Raw genomic sequence first — 23194 nt, 5'->3', positions numbered from 1 at the left:
TGGTTCAAAGCATTACTCTAAGAGCTCAGCTGGCTTCAACAACCTGCCCATGGGGAGGGCGGTGAGAGGCCACGGTGCTGCTCCCGGTACTGCCGAGCAGGCCTGATGATGAAAAGAGGAGCCCTTTCTGGTGGTGGCGTTCATGGACTGAGCTCTGGTGCACACTCTGCCCTGCCAAAGTGGGACAGAGCCCTTTGCTTCCTGTCCCTCCCCAGCCTTGTTTGTAGTTGATGCACCTACTCTGGCGGTAGAGTTCAATAAATCTCTTCTGATACTGTATTAACTCGGCTCGGCTGGGCACTTCATCAATCTTGCGGTGCAAAATTGCTATTTCTCGATTTCTTCGAGCCTAAATGCAAAAGACAGGGGAGAACTATTTGGTAAAAGGCCGAACATGTTCTCTGGGGAGCCAAAATATTGTGTGCACCCCCACCTGAGCCCAACCACATGGCCTGGAATGCAGGCACAAATTTCTGCCTTTAGCTTGAGGTCCCCCTCTCAGATTTTGATTGACATTCTCACTGTACAACCACAGAAAACATCAAGTCAATGGACTAGGAAGGAAAACTCTGAACGGGAAGGGCTTCTGTGACAGAGCTCACAGCTAGCCCGCCAGGCCCCAAAGTACTCTAGAGTAGCTGGCTCCACCACTGCCAATTGGGGACAGGCAATGGCAGGAATGCTTCTGAGATAATGGACATTATGCTACCCTGCTGCCTCCACATACATTCCAAATTCCCCAGCCTGGTTGAAAAGCCCCTACAATCTACCCCCGAAATACCCTTCCAGCACTTTCTCACTTCCATGGACTGGGGAAACCGCCTACAACCGGGTCTGAAAGGTGGTGCAGTGCTATGCTGTGTGGTGCTCGAGCCAGTTGCCGCAGGAGTGAGCTGCTCACTTGCACAGGGCTCCTGCCGCACATTTGCAGTCTTGGGACCAAGCGAGCTCTGGGCACTGCCTTTCTTCTGTGCCTTCATTCCTCTGTCCCCCACACCTCCCACTCTCCCTGCCTGCTTCACTTGCAGATGTGGATCTCTAATTCATTGAGGAAATAAGAGCTTTCTGGTGGGAAACTCACCATCAACTCTAATGACCAAACCCAAAATAGGGTGTCTGCAGCTCTGATTAGAGGGAAGATTTCTCCTTCACATCAAGGCTAAGCTTCCCGTGGGAGCTCAGGCTCTGACTCCTATTTTATTGTTTTAGGAATCTTAAGATACAACTACTCAGTCTTTTTCCTGCATCTTTAACCTTTCCTTATCACCTGGCTCCTTCTCACCAGCATTTAAATATCCTCCAGTCCCTCACTCCTTACAAACGCCTTTCCTTAAACCTAGCTCCCAGCCTCTTTCTCTTTCTCTTCCCTGCCACAGCCAAATGCTGGAAGCCATGTGCTTCCTCACTCCACTCCTCCTTCAACCCAACAACCAGGCTTTCCTCAGGTCCCCCATGAACTGCTCTTGCTAAAGTCACCGTAGACCTTCTTTGAGGCCACACCTAGTAGACAACTCTTAGCTTCTAGCTTTCTTAACTTCTAGCAGCACGTCCCCTCCTCTCTACTGAGTTCTCGGCTCAGCTGCCACGAGGCCTCATGCTTTTGTCTTCCTATCCAGCTGCTTGGGCTCATGCTCATTGGTGGAACCCTCCTTTTCCTCTGCCTGCCCTCACATGCTATACTCACCAGGGTTAAGTCCAGGGCTGCTTCTACATTTTCAGTCTCATTCCTCTTTGAAACAGTGCAGACACCTACGTATTCCTCCCAGACTATTCTGAGAGTTGGACATGACAACCATCCACTCCTTGGACATTTCTACTTGGATGAATATCCCAACTTTTAAAAGTCCCAAACAGATAGCATTAACAGTCCTATTCATACTCCCACCCTCCCCCTTAACCTTATGCTTTTATGTTTAACCTTTTATGCTTAATCTTTTATGCTTCTTCTCAGTGAATAACACAACTATCCACCCTTGTGTCAGAAATTCAAGCATCATCCTTACTCTTCTCTTTCTCTCACCCAGCCAATACTAAGTTCTGTCAGCTACAGGCCCTCAGTCTCTTCCCTACCAGTTCCTCTCCACTTAACCCCACAGCCAATGCCTGACTCAGCCAGCTACTGGCGTTCCTGCAGCTTCCCCCAGTCAGTCTGGAGCTGCCCTCAGTAGGCTGTTTGCATATAACACCCTTGTACTTTGATGTCTCTGGACATGTCTTAGTTCTCAAATGGCCAGCAGCCAGCTCCAGGAAGATGGGTCATCCCATTTACTGTCTCTGGGACCTAGTACAGTGCTGAATATGTAGTAACCACTCAAAAAGTTTCCAAATAAGTAGCTGTACAGTTCTGATTTTATTTAATTCTGCGAGTCTTTAAAGATTAGTAGAATCCTTGCATCAAAAACAAATTTGACTCACCCAAATTTAACCACAGAGCTCAGCAAAATAAGTAGGAGCCAGAGAGAAGGGAAATAGGACCTCACTGGCCCTTGCAGCCCTTTGGCCATTACCACCAGTGCCTGGCCTTTCCCTCCCAGAGAACACAAAGACGGCCTGAGCCGAACACAAAGTGTACAAATTTCTTGGCTTTTGAGCTTCCATGAGCCAGACTGGCAATGTAGGGTATTTCAAAATGTAATTTGTACTCTGTGAATTTAGTTTTAGAGCTGCCTTTAAAACCTACCTCCTTCACATTTGATACTATTTTCATAAATCGCTGATTATCAAAAGACAGCTACAATGTGCACTTAATTTGCAAGGAATAGTACTAGACAAGAACACTTGACAAGTACTAGGGAACTTGAATCCTGGCTCTGGCACTTACCAGCGGCTTGACTTTGTGCAAGTACTTAACCTATCTGAGTCAATTTCTTCATATGAAAACTGAGGCTCATAACATCTACTCTCCACCTGGAGTGAGGATCCACTCCGATGAGTGACATGAAAGTAACACACCAATGTGAGGCATTATTATCAACATCTTAAATCACAGACTTACATTCTAGATAGAAAGAAGACTGGTGAACAGCAGCCTTATTACCTAGCCTATCTAGTTCTTAGATATTAGTCTTAGAGCTAGAGATTTTCTAGATCTGTTATAAGGGATTCATACCTAGTTAGATGCATTTACTTATTTTTTTGGTTCTTGTTTTTACTCACCTGTAGCAAACGTATCTTGTAGAGTTTCTCTTTCTCCATATTATATCGTCTGTCTAGGTCTTCCTAAAAATTGGAAACGGTTGCAATTATCTGAGAATAGAAAACTTTCATTTTTTAATGGAATCTTTGGAAGTGAATATGTTTTTATAATATCTCCCCTATCCTGAACCCTCAAAATCTTTTCTTAAATGGCCAAATTTAGGGTCTGGGTCCCATCTCATGTGAGACACTCGACACCCTTTCATATCATATTGGAACAACTCTTCCTTCTGGGATCCACACTGAGTTCAGTGTTCTTATAAGTGAAGTAACCTCCAAATCTGCATGCCCTTCCCCTGCTTGCCCTAAAAAAACTACCGTGTTTCCTGAAAATAAGACAGGGTTTTATATTTATTTTTCCTCAAGACACCCTAGGGCTTATTTTCAGGGGATGTGTTATTTTTTTTAAGTACGGTACAAAAATCTATATTTATTCAAATATAGTTAAGTGGTCTTCTTCTGGAACATCATCATAACTCTCTAAACCCCAAATTCCATCCTGAATTTCTTGTGACTCTATTTCCCTTAGGACCATTGGCCCCAATCTCTCATGTCAAGCAATAGAGCTCTCATGGAGCAGATGAGAAGGGCTGCTCATCTTCTTTACTGCTCTGCGACAAAATGCATGGGTTGTGCAGATACGCTGCATAGCCATGCCCATCACTAGGTCTTACTTTCGGGGTAGGGCTCATATTGTGCAAATACTTAGAAATCCTGCTAGGGCTTATTTTATGGGTATGTCTTATTTTCGGGGAAACATGGTATAATGATAAGAAGACAAAATCATTACTTAAATAATTTATTGTTCTACACTTCTATGTTTGGAGATGATGCTGGTTTTCTTTCTATGTTTCTATTGTTGAACACGATAGCCTTTAGCCACATGTGGCTATTTAAATTTATATTAAAATTAATTATATTTAAATTTATATTTAAATATAAATTTATATTTAAATATAAAATTAATTATATTTAAATTTATATTTAAATTAATTAAATTTATATTAATTAAATTCAGTTTCTCAGTTGCACTAGCCACAGTTCAAATGCTTGGCAGCCACACATAGCCAGTGGCTACTCAACTGGCCACTGCAGATGAAGAACATTTCCATCACTGCAGAAAATTATTTTTGACAGTACTGATGTAGAGAATAAAAAGACACTAACTAGTCCCTCACTGAATCTGATGAGGTAAGACCCTGGCTGGCTGGTTTGTTGCCTCAGAGAAAGTTACAAAAGGGGTCAGAGGCGTCCCTGACCCTGTGTGTGCAGGGAACACACACACTCAGTCTCCTCCGCAGGGCTCAGCTGCAGGCAAAGTGCAATAGGCTTCACCGTAGGAGTCCTGGAGCTCTTCCTACTAGGAGATTATGAGAGCACAAAGGGAGAGGACTTCTTGAAGATGGCAAATGTTTAGAGCTTTCCTGCTTTGCTTTTCTTCCTCCTCTTCCTTTCGTATTTCTTCCTCCTGGAGGTTTGATGGAATGCTGGGAGCACTGGTGTAACTCAGAACAGAGGCTATCCTATAGCCTTTGGGTCAAAAAATGTGCATCGTGGTCCATCTTTGTAAATAGTTTTCTTAAACATAGTCATGTCTATTCATTTACATGTCAACTATGGCCACTGCAGCAGAGTTGGCCCACAAAGCAAAAAATACTATGTGGCTCTTTACAGAAATAGTCTGCTGACCCTGCTATACAGTTACATCAGAGAGAGAGATTTTTCCCTCTGTACCACCCCCACCCCTCAGTCTGTGGCTGTAACCAGCATGTGCAGCCAATGAGGCCTCTCCCCTTCTCAGGTGAGATGCCAGTGTGAAGACAGAGCGCTTGCATGCTGGACTGGGAAGAAATCCACCACAACGGTAACCTTCAGCTCCTGGTGAGAACCTGCCTCCATCTGAGGAGCCAGGTGTGTCAAATGGGACGATGTCCCTGAAGGCCCAGCAGACGTGGAAGTGGCCATAGAGAAATTAAGGAAGGCATGAGACACCGTCACAGGAGAGTGCAAAGCTGGACGCCACGCCCTTGGGGACAACACCAGCCCTGAGAATGGGCAGGTACTTACCTCATGAGTCATCACTGAGGTCCGGGCACTATGTGGCTCTCCACTGGAAGGGTTCTGAAATGATAGAAATACAATAAACATCTTTTTTGAGTAAGGGGAAAGGGAGAGAACACCAGGGCCTAGACATAGGAAAGGGTCAAGGTAGGGGCATGAGAGTGCAGCTGGGAAATGCTGGTGCCCACCGAGCATGCGAGAGGAGTGAGCAGAAAGGGAACAACCCTTGGATGAGCCCCAGATTTTAAACTGTTCTTAGGGTTACACACAAACAAGGTAAACTGTAACTCTTTCTGAACATGAGTTAAGAATTCCTCTGACAAGATGTGCTGAGAAGAGAAATGTGATCCTGAGAGTCTGTGATTTGTGCAAACTCAGGCTGCCCAAGCTGATGATTTGAGCCTCAAAGTTTCAAAGTTTCAGAAACAACTGGAAAGGCAGGCTGTGTGATGATGGTCTCAGAACACGGCTGCTTTCCTGGGCTCTGCCCTTCACCCATGCCAGTCCCCTCACAGATGCAAATGACACCACCAGTCAGGATGAGGGACAGACATCAGCAAGGCCTTTGCTCACTGCTGGTGTGGCAGTGTCCTGTACAGCCAGGGCACAGGCCAGTGCAGAGTGCTGGGCTGAGCAGCGGGGCACTCTGTGGGCTCTGGTGCTGGTTGGCTGGGACCATCTCTATCCCGCCTTGAGACTCAAGTTCCCCATTTCTACAAGGGAGAGGGTGCAAACGATGGGTTCTAAGAACCCATCTAGTTCTTGCATTCTAGGCACAGAGCTCCTCAGAAAATAAGATTTGAATAAAGTATGAGAAGTGAAAACAAAAAATGATCCCTACCATCTCTCTTATCTGGTGAGAGAAACAGACTTTATTTTCCTGTCCTTATTTTTTGATTTAACATTTGACAGAAATCCACACTAGCTCCTTGGAAGATCAAGTCCTTTGCTCAGAGAACTAGTTGATCAGAAGTGTTCCCTAAAGCCAGAATGGTCCTGCAATCCTGGGGCTCTAACATTAAACTCAACACTATTCTCGTTTTTCAAGTTCACTGCTCCCTTTTGGGAAGGGGGCAGATACTGTTCTCCTTTTTTAAGTTCATTACTGCCTTTGGGGAAGGGGGCATTTCTTTGCACAGGAAAGGAGGAGAGTAGAATGGGTCAACAGGAAGAAATTTTAAAGAACAGGTTGAATAGGAAACTGAGCTCACGCATTTCCTGGGAACATCTCCCTAAAGGGAGGGAGACGCCAGAGTTGTACAAGCTGGTAATTCCTATCTGGGTTGCTGCCCTTCACACCCACTACTGCCTTTTACCCCCCCCCCCCCCAAGGAAGAGAAAGGAGGTGGGCACAAATCTAAAAAAATCACAGGAGGAAAATAGTTGAGAAATGTGTATTTACAGGACTAGGTTAAGTGAGCACCAAACTGGTTGCTGGTTAGTCTTTTAGAAATCCTTTCACTGTGTAAGTAACAACAGCACGTTAACAGTCTCAAGGACTAATGCAGAGCCTTTACCTTTTCATCTCCGCCTGGTGCTCTCTCAGCTTTGAGGTTTTCAATTTCCTGCTGCAGCCGTGTCATCTCCTCCTTTATAAGCGATAGCAACATTTACAAAACTTGAACAAGCTAGCAACTGGATACAATTATTTAACTATTTGATCCAGAAATCTTATTTTCACATTTCATGCATTTATGCTAGGATAAAAAGCCTATTAGAAGCTAGCTGCACTGATCCCCAATTTTCAGCATGGCAAAGTTCTTTTCAGGAGGATACAGGCAGTTGTACCTCAGTCAGGAGAGGCCTTTATTTCTAAAGGGCCAGTGGGGTACGCAGTAAATCGCTGGGAAATGAAACGCAAATGACAGTGGTTTAGAGGCTAGTTCTAATCAGCCTTACCTGCTTCCTCTTCCCAGCAGGCCTCAGCCTTATCCACCTGTCCACCTTACCTGAGGCCCTTCCAGCCTGGAGCTGGAAGTCCCTCCTCCCTGGCCCTCAAGTAAGATTTAGCTTCCTGATGGCCCCGGTGTCAGAGTGGCCTTTCCTCCACTGGATCTCACACTGAACTTGCCCAGCCTCATTTCCCTGCCTCCCACTTCAGTCACCTGTGTACACATCACCCCCATGACTAGACTACAAGTTCTCAGAAGGCAGGAGCCAGAGATTATACACAGGACACAGTGACATCCTAGGTTTTCAGGACAGCCCTGGTTTTGTATAATGTTATTCTTTTCACAAAGCTCATGTCAACAAAATATGATATATTTTTTAAAAAAAACTTTGTAAGACTTTTCTTTCAAATAACTTCATAAATTAGATAACATTGTTTGCTAGACTATGTTCTCAATTTTGAGGTTCGGCACACAGTCATTAATACTAAGCTAACTTCTAGTATCCCCAGAAGGTACCTATTATAGTGTTCTACTCATCTTATACAACTGATATGTGACTGTTCCATGAATCTACTTTTGAAACTGCACTTGGATAGGATGAGACAACAGGACAAGGGGAAGTACACCAAGAGATTTTATAAGAGTCCTGGTTTGTTTGCTGATGCTAAACGACACTTACTCGACAATGTGCTTTAAACTCCTGCTCCTGACTTTTCAGATTTTCATTCATGGCTACAAGTGCTCTCAAGTTCTGCAGAATACTGAAGGAAAAAGACGGAAAAAAAAAAAAAACAAACAAACATGGCAGGCCATTATGATTTTATGAATCACAGAAAAATCAGGTCCCCAGCTAAAAAAAGGGACTCTCTTTTTAATTTCCTTTGTCTTCTCCAAGAATTTCTGATGAATTGTCCACAAAGGATAATGCCATTGATTTAACTGACATTATTATTCATTTATATCCCCAAGACCATCAGGCCAGCTCTAAACTAACATTATGGATTCCAGAATTAAAATGTCAACTATAGAAACATCAATGAGTTTCAGAGGTACTGGATATATTTTATGATATCAATTATTCAACTATATTCAGGGCATATACAGTATTGAAAATCATTTTTAATATCCATTCTGAAAAGGAAACAAGTTGCTTAAGGCTATTAAAAGCATTAATTAAAAAATAAAAATTTCAAATATCTTATAGCACTTTGATCCAAATCATAAAAGAAAGGTTTTAAATTACAGAGCCAAGTAATCTGTGGGTACTTTTGTTAAATCTCATTCAAATAAGCAATACCTAGGAGATTTTAACATTCAAACAGTCTGGAGCAAAAAAGGTCAAATGTTAAGTGCTCTTTCTCCTCTAATGACAATGAATTTTATACGGAAATGTAAAAACAAACAAAACAAAACAAAACTACAGCAGCTGTGCCTTGATAAAAAGACTATACCTCTTCTCCCACAGATATATGTGTTGTTAAAAAACCGGTACTGCTGGTGGACTCCAAGGAAGAGAACTGGGTGACTGGGGATGGGGCAGGAGGAACACTTTTCACTATATGCCCTTTTTGTACCATAAAGGTATGACCAACTTTAAAAACAGAAAAGCAAACAACAAAATGCTGCTTCTGCTTCTAAGGGGAACTGGGAGAAAGGTGGCTAACTCAAGGCAACCCAGGCGCATTTCAGAACGTGCCTGAGCAACAGAGAGTTGCCACTTTATGGATGGGTGTGTGAAATGAACTGAACTGAGGGGCCCAAACTGATGGCCTTTGGCTATTTTGTTATGTCCCCAAACAAATTAAGCCACCAGGTATTGGCAAAGTTAAGGTTTTTAAAGGGGAAAATAAATGCATGCTGAAACCTCTTACTTTGGATCGGCTTTGGATTCTATCTTCTCAAGGGCTGCTTGCTCTTTGTCCAGTTTCTCACTATAACTCTTCAGCTGTAAGAGACAATGGAGGCATCATTGCTAGGGACTTGGTAGCATAGAAGAGTGGGCGCGCCCATTCTTCTTCCCTCTGGCTCACACCTAAACCCTACTTTTGATAGGTGGCCAAGCCCACTGGATTTGGCTGTGCATTGAGAAAATAGATGGAGCAGAGAAATGGGATGGGAGTGGAGAGGTAACCTGAATAGGTCAAAACCAGACTCTTCTAGACACATTCTGCTGGTTAGAAAAACCTTGGCAATGGTTTCATGTCACTGCAGCACATGGACAGAAAGCCAAAAGCAAGAGCAGGTATCCTTTGGTAGCAAGGGGGAAATAAAGAGTATGAGAGAGAATCAGGCTTAAATCTTAGAATAGCATTATCACGGGTGTTAATGGGGCAGAGTTAAAACTTCTGACTTCTTGAACAATTTCACTTTCTTTTTCTAAGGCAGATAATAAGGATTTTTTAAAAAATAAATTTAAACTCAGATTTTAATGTATAAAATATGCAATTACATCACACAATAGAATACTAAGCTGCTACTTAAAAAAAAAGCAGCTCTTTTACAATGATCTCTAGTATCCACCCTAAGGTGGAGAAAACAAGATGCAAGACCATGAGCACAGCATGCTTCCAAAGTGTATAAAGAAATGTAAATGTTGAATGTATATATGTATAAAAAAATACATGTAATTGCTTGCATATTCATAAAATATCTCTGAAAAGATTCAAAAGAAGCTTGTTACATTGGTTTCTATGGACTGGGTAACTAGAAAACTGGGTTATGGGGCTATACCTTTTGTACTTTTTAAATTTTGAACCATGTGAATGTGTTACCTATTAAAAGAAAAGTCTTGAATAAAAAGTTCCAAGAGTTCTAGCTGAAGTAGAGTTCTAGTTCCAAGAGTTGAAAATAGCCAGACTAAGCACAAGTTGGAGAAACCCCTTCTTGCCTCAGGAACCCCTCTCCCCCTAAATCCAGACAAGAACACAAGAGTAAACCTCACACCAAAAATGATGGGTGGCCAATAGGAATAGCCTGAGAAGGATGCCATGTGGAGTGAGCAGAGGTAGGAAGGACTGGTTTGCAGGGCTGGGAATCTGCATTAGGTAGAGCCAGGTTGGCTAAGCAATGATGCTTGACTCCCTTAAGCCCCGTAGTTGGTGCTTAAATCTCAGAGGCAGAGCAGGGTCCCAGATAGTTGGCAATACCCAGGAGAAATGGGGGAGTTCCCTGACCCAGACTAGCAGTTACCACTGGCTGATCCCACCAAATGGTAGGCAGCACCCTTCCAGAATAAACATGTAAAACCGGCTGCAAAAAACAGATACAGCACCCAGAGATGGTAACCAGAAATTTCAAAATCAAAGATAAGCACATACCCAAGAATCAACAAACATTTGAAGAAAGAAACAGAAAAGGTATCTCAACTCAACAAGTGAATTCTGACCTGAAGAAAGTTACAGAACAAGAAAAACTTTAGGTCCAATTAATGCCCTTAGAGAGACACAAGAGAATAGTGCACATATTTAAAAAGAGTCAGTCTCACACATAGGAAATTAAAATTGTGACCACTGACATTACACAGTGGACAGGCTACAACCTGGCAGCCCATGCCACTGACGCAAGGGCCAACCAGTCTCCTGGGCTCCTGAAGTGGCTGCGCAGCCTCCTCCAGAGGTGTCAGGCACAGCTGCCATCTGTCTGCCACCTTCCATACCCTGTTTCACTTTTCCTAAATTTTCTGAAAAGATACAAGTCCTCTCTATTTCCCAGTGCCACTAGGTTATCCTGGAAGGGCAGGTTTTGCTAAAAAGGTTAAAACCAGGAATCCTGGCATCAAAGGGTTCCGAGTGCTCATTCTGCCCAACTCTTGCCTTGAATAGATGAGACCAGGCCCAGAGATGAGGGTCATTACTTACTTCACAGGCTGAAGAAGTCAAGTTTCTTCAGAAATTGTTCAGCACTACATTTTGGAGAACTTCCCATTTTTCTAGATGGGAATTAGTTTGCTTGTCCTACTATTCATAGATAGTAAGCTCTCTGAGAAGGCTTTGTTGCTAGACTGCCTGCATTCAAATCCAGGCTCCCTACTGCATGGACTTTGGCAAATTATTAAGCTTCTCTACCTTAGTTTCCCCAGCTGCAGAAAAGGAATGATAGCAGCACTTTGCTAGGGTTGTTGCAAAGATTTAACAGACTGATACTGTGATGTGCCCAGACCACACCCAGCACACAGTAAATTACTGACTTAAATCACACTCTCCACCTTTCTAGCACATGAGAAGGGCTCAACAAATACTTGATTTTGTGTTTACTACAAAAAGCTACTTTATAGCCACTTAAGAGTTTATATCCTAAGCCATAGAAATGTCCTAGAAAATTGGTATTAAGATGTTTTACCTTTAATCTCTTCCAGATTGTTGTACAAAGACAGATCCATGACTGGGCAAACTTCATGCCAAAGACTCTATATCATTAAAAGTAATATAGTAGCAGGGATTCCCCTCCCTAACCCTGACATCTAATTTATAAAGAATATAGTCACAGAATGGTGTACACGAAGCTGATCTGTCCAAAGGAAAGGCAAGCATCTTTAGGATAAAAAGGAGAAAAAATTTTATTCTACTGGCCATTCTTGTGTCCACCCTTTTCAAACATTCTGACAATAACTAAAGAAAACAGTCCAAGTCAGAATTAAAAAGCTTTGTGAGGTTTACAGCAAGGTGGCAAACTAAGTGCTATATACTGCTACAGAAATAAAAATTGTAAGTTGGCAAATATCATGTGAAATTTTATAAAAGTAGGGACTGCCTTGGGTTCAAAGATGTCTTTAAAGAACCCCAGTTTCCAAATGGTCCAGAAAGCACCAGGCAGGGATCTCTCAATGAGGCCCTTCCAGAGTACAGCTATAGCCCAAGCACCGAAATCACAACAAAGAGCACTTTTCAGGTCTGGATGAGGACAGCTTTCTGTGGAAACCAAGGGACAAAAATAGCCAAACGCTCTTCATGACAGATGTGGCATCAGAGATATGTTTTCCTTGCCTGGTTTCCTAGGTAATCAGAAGTGGGAGGTGAGCAGCACTACATGCTGATGTGAGATGGCACACTCGCAACCTGGACCAGAAACTGAATCACTGGTTTGAATGCACCCCACGGTTCTTCTCCTCCTGCAACCCCAGCCCCATTCTGCCTAGGAGGTAACTGGCAATTCTGAACAACAAATCATATCGCTCTGAGTTCTCTTGTCTTTCAGAGGAAACCTTCTCACATTCAAGGGATTCAGTATTTGGGGAGCTATTATATAACCTGCTGATTAAGAAGCAGGGCCCATTCACTGCGAGTGACCTTGTGAGTTCTTCTCTGTACACCCCATGCCCTGCCCATCAGGCCTTCCTTCCTCAGGAAGCTTTCCTGACCCTTATAGTCCACAGTGACTTCTCCCACTAAGACTGATGATGGTTTTGAATGTGGCGATGTGGATAAACTGATGGCATGGCTCACACACTACCATGTAAGTGTCCTATGTCCTCAAATGGACTGGAGCCTCTGAGAATAGGATCACGTCTCCTCCGCATTCCACTAGTAGTGCAGGTCAAAAATGACTCTCGACAAGGGCCCACAGAGAATGGAGAACTGCTCACCTCTGTCAGTGATTTCTTTGCTTCATTATATCTGGCTTGCAGGTTGGTATGACTTGCTTGCAGCTGTAAATGGAAAATAAAAGACGTTTGCTCTCATTCTATCTTTATGATACCATCCACAGATGTGGACGGTATCCCCATTTCACAGATGAGAAAACTGAAGCTCAGAAAGATTTAAACTGAGCAAATTGGAAAATTTTAGAAGGGTAACCAACAAGAAGTGAAAGGAAAGAAAAAACTCATGTTAACACCAAGTACATGTCAGGCAGTGTTCTAGGTATTCTGCATAATTTGTATCACTGAATCTTTATATTCAATGGAAAAAGACATTTTTCTTATTTTACCAATGAGAAAATAAAGACTCAAAGGAACTAAATTCCTTGACTAAAGTCTCATAGCTGATAACTGAAGAAGGCAGGATCCAAATTCAGGTCTATCTGACTTTACTGTATGGCTACAATCAATTCAGTTAACCAACCTGCCTGTTTGCAGAATATAAACTACATTTCAGCACTCAAGATTCTAGCATAGAATATGACTGGCTGGCAAATAATGCCAGATAGAAGAAAGGATTCAGGATTTCAACACTAAGAGAAAAAAACAACCTCTATGGAGATTTCTCAAAGAACAAATAGATCTATCATTTGATCCTGCAATCCTATTACTGGATATTTACGCAGAGGTAAAGAAATCAATATACCAAAAAGATAATAGTACTAATTACATGTATTAATTGTACTAATATATGTTTATTGTAACTAATATATGTTTATCACAGTGCAATTCACAACTGCAAAGATGTGGAATCAACCTAAGATAAAGAAAATGCTACACACACACATACACACCCCCCCACTATGGAGTACTACTCAGCTCAGCCATAAAGAAGAATGAAATAATGGCTTTTGTAGTAACTTGGCAGGAACTGGAGGCAATTATCCCAAGTGAAGTAACTCAGGAATGAAAAAATAAATGCTGCATGTTCTCACTATAAGTAGGAGATAAACTATGGCTACTTAAGGGCACACAGAGTGGTATAATGGACACTGGAGACACAAAGAGGGGGAAATTTGGAGGAGGTGAGAGATAAAAAATTACCTATGAGGTACAGTGTACACTACTCATGTGCTGGGTACGCCAAAAACCCAGACTCCGCCACTATACAATATATACATGTAATAGAGTTCAACTTGTACCCCTTAAAACTATGTTAAAAAATGGGTGTGCATACATTCTAATAAAATTTTATTTACAAAGACAGGTGGCAGCTGGATTGGCCTGAGGGCTGCTCTGGAGTCTCCTTTGCCCAATCTATCACAGAGATCCCGAATAAAATTATAAAAAGAAAACACCAACCTCTTCAAGATGTTTGGTCTTCTGCATAATCTGCTTGTTTAAGGAAGTAACTTTCCGGTGATGTAGTTGGGAGGTTCCTAATTTTTCTGGACTTTCTTCAGCTGAAAGCTCAGACTGCTGTGGGCAGAAGAAGGGAGGGCAAATCCAAAGGGTTTAATTAGCTCACCTTGGTTCATAGGGGAATAACACGGTCATAGTAATTACCTCATAGGGCCATTCTAGAGTTATCAAGAATGACAAATTGATTCATTTTTATCAAAGTAGCATAAACATATAGTTAAAAAGTCTAACCACTCAGATGCACTTATAATGAAAAGTGAGTCTCCCAACTAATTTCCCTGCATCTGTGGTCGCACTCTCTTTTAATCATTTCTTATTTCTGTCTTCTAGAGTTAACAGAGGATAGATATATGAGAGAGATAAAAGTGGCTGAGAAAGGTGAGGTTGGAAAGTTCTGCAACTGTGTGAGGAGAAAATAGAGGAGGACTGTCGGGACTGGAAGTATCTGAGGGAGAGAATTCTAGATGGGGTGAGGTGGTGGTCATGGCAACAGTTCCCAGGAGAGTCAGAGTCCTTGTAGAAACTTTGTAAAGGGCCTGGTGTGGTGGCTCAGGCCTATAATCCTAGCATTCTGGAAGGCCAAGGTGGGAGGATCGTTTGAGATTAGGAGTTAGAGACCAGCCTGAGCAAGAGCGAGACTCCATCTCTACTAAAAGTAAAAAAAATTATAAAAAAACTTATAAAGTAATAAAAAACAAATTAAAAAAAGAAAAAGAAACTTCATAAAGAAGGAAGCAGCTTGGTGTTGACACTGAACACAAACACCTACCTCAAGACTCCTGTGAAAAGCCCTAGGACAAAGAAATAAGAAGGTGGATCCTGCTGCAATAGGGTCCTTAAAATACCTCTGCATGATCACAGATAGCTTTATTAAACAGCCAAATACAAACCATAACCATATCTCCTTCTTTACAGTAAGTACCCCAACTCCAAGCTAATCACTGATTTTAAGCCCAAGTCCAACAAAATTATTTGGGTATTTGACTTTCCTGTTATGTTTTAACAGTTTGGGGAGTGGGGAGCTTGAAAGTCTGGAATATGTGCCCATAGGGAAAAGGGATGGGAAAGTGAGGAGGAGGGGAAACTGGATGGTCATAACCACCATTTATTTTGGTTAAGGAGTTCTCTGAATAATTCAGCAGCATTAGTAATGGATGATGAGTGTTTTGCTGCCTAACAACTACAGAGTTAGGAAACAACCAGCTGGGTACAACTGCATAAAACAGTAAGGGACATCATTCTGTATCTTGTGGGCTGGTAGGCCATAAAAAAATAGGAAAACTAAGCATTTGGTATTACAACACATATAGCCTTGAAACCTAGGATCTTGTAAATGCCAACATTATTTTAGCTTTCAAGATTTCTGGGAATTAGAATTAACTTTTAAATTAATATTGAACACATCGAGATATTCAGAACCTGTACTATGGGAAAGGAGAAACTATTTCTCAAAATTATTTGAGGGTATAAAAACAGCAGGGAAGAGGAAAGACCATCCTCCTCCTTATTTCCAAATCACTTGTCAGAAACAGAATTATAATTAATTAATTACAGCTCTTCCACGTTGATTAGATCACTCTGAACTATGTTATTAATTTGTCCACTTTTGTATGCTATATATTCAATAGTTTTTTATTTATAGCTAATTTCAGCTTTGGGTTTTAACATCCAACTTAGAATCCTTGACACTGACTCCCAAAGTGTCACAGGCATATCCACAGAGCAGTTTAGTTTAATACCACAATTATATAACCCTTCTATTCATGATTTATTGATATTTGAAACAAAACTAATTCCCCATTCACTGGAAGTCCTCACATGGTATGTCTGTGTTTGATGTGAGGATTATTCTGGAGTGTCCTGATCTCTTCCAGCTGCCTGCCTGTCTTCCAGACTGAGACGTGGGCAGGCAGGCTCCAGTGGATGCATGTATCACTCACCTGCCAGATTTCTTCTAGTCTGCGAAAACTGAGTGCCCTTACTCAATTCTGTTCTCAAGCTCTGGCATGGGTGCAACGATGCTTCCAACTCCAGCAGGTTTTCCTGCTGATCAACTGCTTTTATGGCCAAAGTACAAAGAGAATAAAACCTGCATTCCGTATGTAGCCTCCATAGTCTCTTATTAGTACATGTGGCACACACACAGCTTTGTTTTTAAAACTATGACCTTCAAACTTTACTTATAAGAACACTTTTCCCAGGAAAACCAGTAGCTATCTGAATATCAAAAAAGAAGATTTACAGGCTGGCTGGCTATCTCTCTATGTAGATCTGAATTTTGAGTCACATGTTCCCTTAAGATCCTTTCAGGGGGTCTGTGAGGTCAAATCACTTTCATAATAATACTAAGATGTTATTTGCCTTTTCTATTCTCATTTTCTCATGATACAGTGAAATTTTCCAGATGTTACATGATATCTGATATCATTGCTCTGATGTTAGTATGTGTTTATTGTTATTTGTAAATAAATTACAAATAATGATTGTACATAAATTTGTAAATTTATTTGTAATTATTTGTAAATGAATTAATACATAAGATATTGGGACTCAGTAATTTTTAAGAGCCTTTAAATGAGTCCTGAAACTAAAAATGTTGAGAACTACCATTTTAATCTAAGAAGCTTGGCTCACTTGGGAATCTACCCATTGATTGGGACAGCCAATAGACAGTCAATAGAGTGGGCCCACCAAAAGGCTGGCCACCACTTATACTGAGACGGGAAACTTCCCTCTGATTCTCCTCTTTAATTCTTTTTTTTTTTTTTTTGAGACAGAGTTTCACTCTGTTGCCCAGGCTAGAGTGCCGTGGCATCAGCCTAGCTCACAGCAACCTCAAACTCCTGGGCTCAAGTGATCTTCCTGCCTCAGCCTCCCGAATAGCTGGGACTACAGGCATCAGGCATGTGCCACCATGCCCAGCTGATTTATATATATATGTGTGTGTGTGTGTGTGTGTGTGTGTGTGTGTGTGTATAATTTTTTTTTTAGTTGTCCAGCTAATTTGTTTCTATTTTTTTAGTAGAGATGAAGTCTTATTCTTGCTCAGGCTGGTCTTGAACTCCTGAGCTCAAATGATCCACTCGCCTCGGCCTCCCAGAATGCTAAGATTACAGGGATGAGCCATGATGCCCGGCCTGATTCTCCTCTTTTACTGGACCAGAGATTCAGAGAAACATATAAACAGAGAGCAAATGCTTGCAGTGCATGGAAAGAATCCTGAAGTCTCTATACGAACCTCTATCATATCTCTGCCATGATGGTATATGTTCCAAGCAATCATGAGCTTTCAAATACTTTCTCTTATTGCTAGGTAACAATTTTCAGTGCTCTGTGGAGTGCCTTAAATTCACACTTAAAAAGCATTAATGCACACTAACATAGGCATATTGAATACCATCTCCATATCTGACATTTCCCTAGTCTAATTAAGGAAAATATATGCACATGTGCATGGCCATATTCCACGTAAATTTTTGAGTTCCTCCATTCATCTTTGAGTCTAGAGATAGTGCTATGGGAAGCTGCTTTGTTTAATGGGAAGGTATTTTTGGACAGATAAAATAGTTTATTCAAGAGCAGAAATGAAGAGAGTTCTTAGTCAATGGAAAGCTGACTGCTCCATTTTTCAAACATACTTTTTATTAAATAATCTAAATTTTTTTCTTTCAAATACCCTTCTCAAAGCCAAGAGAACTCAGGCTGATGAAGACAGAAACAACAGGTCCTTAAAGCAGGAGGGCTCATCCAAAAGCTCATTTACTGAGAGTTAGGATGAGAGAGAAAGATCAGATGACAAAGTTGTATCCTGAACAAGAAGACAAAGTTGGACAGATGCAGAAGAAGAGAGGTGACTTTATACTAAATCCTTGATAGAAAAAAAATTAAATCTTGGGGCACCTGAACTGATTTCTACTTGTGAAATGCAGTATCTGTCAAAGCATGCCAACCATCTACAAATATTTCATTGGTGTTTACACTGGAGTGAGGACTAAAGTGCCAATCTATTTTGTTCAACGATTTCAGATTAAGAACGTGCTTTCAAAGCCACAATGTGGATTAAGATGACTTCTAGTGTAAATTCAATGTTTTCTAATAATTGACAGATATTTACAAATTCTATTCCTAGGGGAAGCAGATTTAAATGTCACTCAATAATATTGGTCTAGTTCAAAATGTTAAATTTCTAGAGAAACAAAAAAATGATTATTTTATCTAAAACTATATGTTTTTATAATTGAAAGAGACCCAAAAGGTTATCTACATACCAACCTTCTTCCTAATACAGGGATCTCTCCTATATCACCCCCACACCCCACCAAAATATGGTCACTAAGCTCACAATAATAAAGAACCCCTATCTCATGAGGGTGCCAGAAGTTCTCCTTCAACTGAAACAAGTAAACAGACTATACAAAATATTTTTAATTTTTTTTTTTAATCTATGAGGTAGCAAGAATGTTAAGAAATTCTGGAAGGCAAAAAGTAAAAAAAGGAAAAAAAAGGTGGGAATCCAGGAAGGTTATGGGTACTCACTGGAGTTGCCTTTTTCTCCTGAGCCAAAACCAAATGATCACAAATTTTGATTTTTACAATTCAGTAACAACTGCCCCACGTAAACCTTGGTGCTACGAAGGGAATGACAAGGTGTGATCTCCACATCACCGAAGAGCCTGTTTTTAGGAATGGGAATCATTCTTAATGGCTATCAAATGAGTCTCCATACAGTCTTCCAGGCATCTGTTAGCCTCCACTGAGCATTTATTACACATTAGGCAACAGAAATACAAAGAGGAAAGATGAAGTCTTGGCCCTCCAGAAGTTTAGAGGTTTAGGATATTGCTTGTACTACGCTTCTCCCCAGCTCCACATGCCAGTGCTGCTAGCAAGTGGTAAAAATGTTTTTTGAGGTTGGGCAGGATGATGGGACTGGAAACATTCATATCTAAGCTTATCAGAAATCACACAGGTTCCAGTTCAAGCATGATTCTCTAACAAAGCAGCCGGGGTCTCCTGGCTGCTAAGCTTCCTGTGACCTTGTGACCCAGGCAAGGTCCCTGGAATGTGTTATCTTCACTCAGTCCCAAGCCCTTCCTTTTTCCATTTCACACCAACTAGGCAGGATTTAAAATGCCATCTATTCTGTCTGATTATTACCAGCAAAAAAAAGGTCAATATCAGCCAGGTCAACCACTTTTTTTGGGGCAGATATTGACATTTCAAATGACATCACAAACCAAGTAGCAACTGGCATCTACTCTGACAGGACACAAACTGTGTTATTCTGTAATTTATCTTTTTATAGGCTGACTGAGTCCTCTCTGGGAGCTCCTCAGGGTGGCATCCCTGACTCACGTGTCTCTCTATCCCTTCCCCTACACCTGATGCTGCCTGGATGTGGTATGTGCTCCACAGGTATCTGCTGAAAGAAGAGTCAATCTCATCTATGGGGTCAATTCAGTCAGTTCTCCGGCAGAAAAGAAACCAAGCTGGAAGATATAAATACCTCCAAAATGACAGCAATTTTCTTTAAAAATGTTTTAAGAAGCCTTTATACACTAATTAGAGTGAAAGTGTTATCCAAGCAAGGTAGCGAAATAACGACACGAATACAATTACCTTGAGAGGACAGACCTGTATTAATTGATTATTTTGGGTCAACTCCATCCAATTTAAATACATTTCCTGAGGGCTTAGTAAGAACAAAAGCCTTGTGGAGGTACTAGCCACCATGTGTGCCCAGGCACTTTTGGTTCAGTAACTATGATCGGTTCCTTTGGGGAATCCCCATCTCCCACTCTCTCTAGTTCAGAGGGGCTGCCAATCACAGCACACAACTCCTGGCCACAACAACACAAATTTCCTGGGGAGAAATCTGTGATCGAAGCTATGCTAAACAGAGAAGTCCTTCCTTAAGATTTTATATACTAATGCGGGGAGAGGGCAGTAAGACTGAAACAGTCTGTGGCCAGACCTCCACGGTGGTAACACAGACAGACAAGCAAAGCAAGGGTGAAAGGACATGACAAGGGTGTCCCTAGGACTCTCAGTTCTGATGGCTGAGAAAGGCTCCCTTTTGCTTATACCACCATGCTGGGCAGAGTTCCTATCCCCTGCAACCGAAAAAGGCAGTTTTCTCTGCTGGTTCCATTATGAAATGAAATAAAAGTCATCATGGCAAAGGGGAACAAGATCTGCTCTGATCAAATGTGGCTGCTTGCATTCTCTAAAGACTTCCTTTCCTTTGTGTTTTTACATGTGCATCCTTGACCAAAGCCAAGCTCTAATTACCTGATGAGATTCCCCAGGTGCTCTTGAAAGATTCGACTTTAAGATAGAGCAAAGTTTCTGACTAACTGCCAGAGAATGGTCTTCAGAATCAAAAGGTCAGAAGCAACAGTGCCAGAATTTCTTAATTACTGGACCGGAAAATTTCCAAAACCTACTAAGAAAAAAATTCCTTCCACAAATAAGTCCCTTGATGATCTCAAATATATCTCACTATGGAAATAAGATCAAGATGTTGACAGTCTTCTGGCTAGGATGTTACACTTTAAAGAGCTGGATTCCTTAAAGAACATGATAATGTTGTTCTCCAGTGACATGAAAAGCCATTCAGATACCCTAAATAGAAACTTACACAGGCTTCCACAGCTTAGGTATAATGGTGTGTGAGTGCCTGGGCTGAGCCACACCACTTTCGCCTTTTCTTGTTTCTGTGGTTAGTTCTCAGTATGTCCTGGCCTCTTCCCTCCCTGGAGCCCAGGGCAGGCAGTTGGATGGTGGGAGAGTCTAAGGAGGCATGATCACTGCAAAGCCTGGAAGGCAGATGCTAAGGATTGCACAGGACGCCAACCTTGCCTCTCCTCAAAGAAGCTCCAGCTAGCCAAGGAGACAGGTTACAAAATCAGACAGTCCTATATTGAAACCTGGAACTTACTAGCTGTATGGTACTGGACAAGTTACTTAACCTCTGTAACCTTTAGTTTCTTCACCTACAAAATGGATATATCACATACTCCTTTACTGAGCACCAATACTGACAGGTACTTGGTGAGGCTATGAGGTTACAAAGAAAAGTTGGTCCATATCCATATAAACAGACAGTTTCAACTACATATGAGTAAGTATAATGATGGAGGAAGGCAGAGGAGGCAGCTTAGAAGAATTAAATGAGATAATTGTTTAGAATTGAAAAATAATGAAAACCTGGAGAATTAAATGAGATAATGGTATACAAAGTGCCCACACAGAGAATGCACTCAGGGTAGATTCTAAATCCCCAAGACAGATTGTGCCTCTAAAGCTACAAAATGTTCTGAGATCTTGTCTTAGGGAGATGTAGGCAAGGAATGATTTAGTTGGCAGTTAAGGATTAAAGTGGTGAACATGGTATACAGTTAGCCAGCATGTGGCATTAGGGATAGTCCCTTCATGCCCTTCCAGGTACTTTGCACCTTCCCCGGCCCAGCTTTCTTCCCTCTCTTCTGGCTCCTAAAAGAGGCTTAGGGGGTTGTAAGATAGAAGGATGTTGGGGTCAGCCAGGGTTTTTAGTTTTCTGTAAATCACAGTAAGAGAGTCTTCCCTGTAAAAATAAATGCTATGATGCAGTGAGAATATTAGACATCAACAACAAAAAGCACAGTGGTGCCTCTTCTAGCACATTCTGGGAAGGGTGCTACCCTTTGGAAACAAAGGGAGCTGGAGCAACTCGGCCTAGAGTCTATAGACGCTCGTGAATTATATATCCGGAAGCTTCTTCACATTCTTCTTCCCTGCTGCTCTACAGGAGCCATATTAAATTGAGTTACATATCTCAGGGACCTGCTTTGAAACACATGGATTATTTATCACGTTACACTGTGAAAAGAATTTGTGAACTTCACCAATGAAAGAGAAAGTCTGCATGCGTTTTTTTGTTTTTACCTCATTTTTATATACCAATGCCTGTCAGCTTTCCAAACACTTGCACCAGGCAGGCTATTCAATTTATACCTTGGTCACAAAATCATTTTCATCCTTTATCCTCCCCAAATTATCTTGTCCCTTCTCTTCACTAAGCAGAAATACATGCTGATCTCAGCCTAATCAGGTTTTTCTCAGGTCCTACTGATGGCTTCTCTCCTGGATGTTCCTCAACCTCATTTCTACTTCCAAGGTTTATTACTGAAACCCTGAAGGTAGCGGCATCTATTCGAGATGAAATGCCAATGACCATTTTTAGCCCAATTTGAGGAAATAAAATAAAAAAAAATAAGACAAATTATTGTTGAAAGAGGAAAAGAGAAATAAAAAATAAAAATACACAAACTAAGGTGGACAACCCTACAATGGCCCCATGATCCTTGTCTCCTGGTGTTCATACTTGCCTTTGTGCAATACTTTCCCCTTAAGTGTGGGAGGGAGCTATGCCTTGCTTCTAACCAATAGTATACACCAAAGATGACAGGACATACATAATTACATGTATGCAATTACATTACATAAGACAATAATGTATATCCTGCAAGGATACGCCCTCCCTTGCTGGGTTTGATGAAAGTAAGTAGCGATGCTGGGGAGGTCCATGTGGAAGGAACTGAGGGTAGTTTCCAGTTAACAGCCAACAAGAACTGGTGACCTCAGTCAACAGGTCAAAAAAACTGAATGCTGCCCACAACCACATAAGCTTGGAAGCGAAATCTTCCCTAGTAGAGGCTCAGATGAGATTGCAGTATCCTGACTGTATCCTTTTAAGAGTCACAAAGGAAACTGCCAAACTGTGCCCAACTGCTGACACATGGAAACTATGAGATAGTAAATGTGTGTTGTTTTAAGTCCTAACATTTGTAGTAATATTGCTATGCAGCGATAGATGACAATACAAACAACTGAGAATGAGAAAAGCGGCCCCTGACATCTGAGAGCTAGCCTGGTACTACTATTAGCAAGGCCTTGATGTTCCTGTGAGCTGGCCTGCACTCATAACCACATCTTGGTGTTAAATATACACAATATCAAAGAACACTGATACTAAACAAGGCCACTCTATTACTGTGAGCAAGGATCA

The 23194-nt window shown here is 41.5% G+C and overlaps 1 protein-coding gene across 6 annotated transcripts in view; it reads right to left on the bottom strand.

Annotated features, from left to right (window-relative positions):
* CCDC93 (CCC complex scaffolding subunit CCDC93) overlaps positions 1 to 23194 on the bottom strand; it is a 94148-nt gene that overhangs the window by 24915 nt on the left and 46039 nt on the right. For all 6 annotated transcript variants that reach the window (XM_012775615.3, XM_076005476.1, XM_012775613.3 and 3 more), the window contains 8 exons: positions 14086 to 14202; positions 12730 to 12792; positions 9020 to 9093; positions 7828 to 7909; positions 6774 to 6845; positions 5263 to 5316; positions 3157 to 3219; positions 241 to 349 (listed from right to left, as the gene is read on the bottom strand). In XM_012775615.3, coding sequence (XP_012631069.2) covers positions 241 to 349; positions 3157 to 3219; positions 5263 to 5316; positions 6774 to 6845; positions 7828 to 7909; positions 9020 to 9093; positions 12730 to 12792; positions 14086 to 14202 — 634 coding nt within the window. The remainder of the gene's footprint in view (positions 1 to 240; positions 350 to 3156; positions 3220 to 5262; positions 5317 to 6773; positions 6846 to 7827; positions 7910 to 9019; positions 9094 to 12729; positions 12793 to 14085; positions 14203 to 23194) is intronic.

Source organism: Microcebus murinus, chromosome 8 (genome assembly GCF_040939455.1).
Source record: "Microcebus murinus isolate Inina chromosome 8, M.murinus_Inina_mat1.0, whole genome shotgun sequence".
NCBI lineage: Eukaryota > Metazoa > Chordata > Mammalia > Primates > Cheirogaleidae > Microcebus > Microcebus murinus.
The sequence above is the reverse complement of the archived record's forward strand: the minus strand, read 5'-3'. Positions and strand labels throughout refer to the sequence as shown.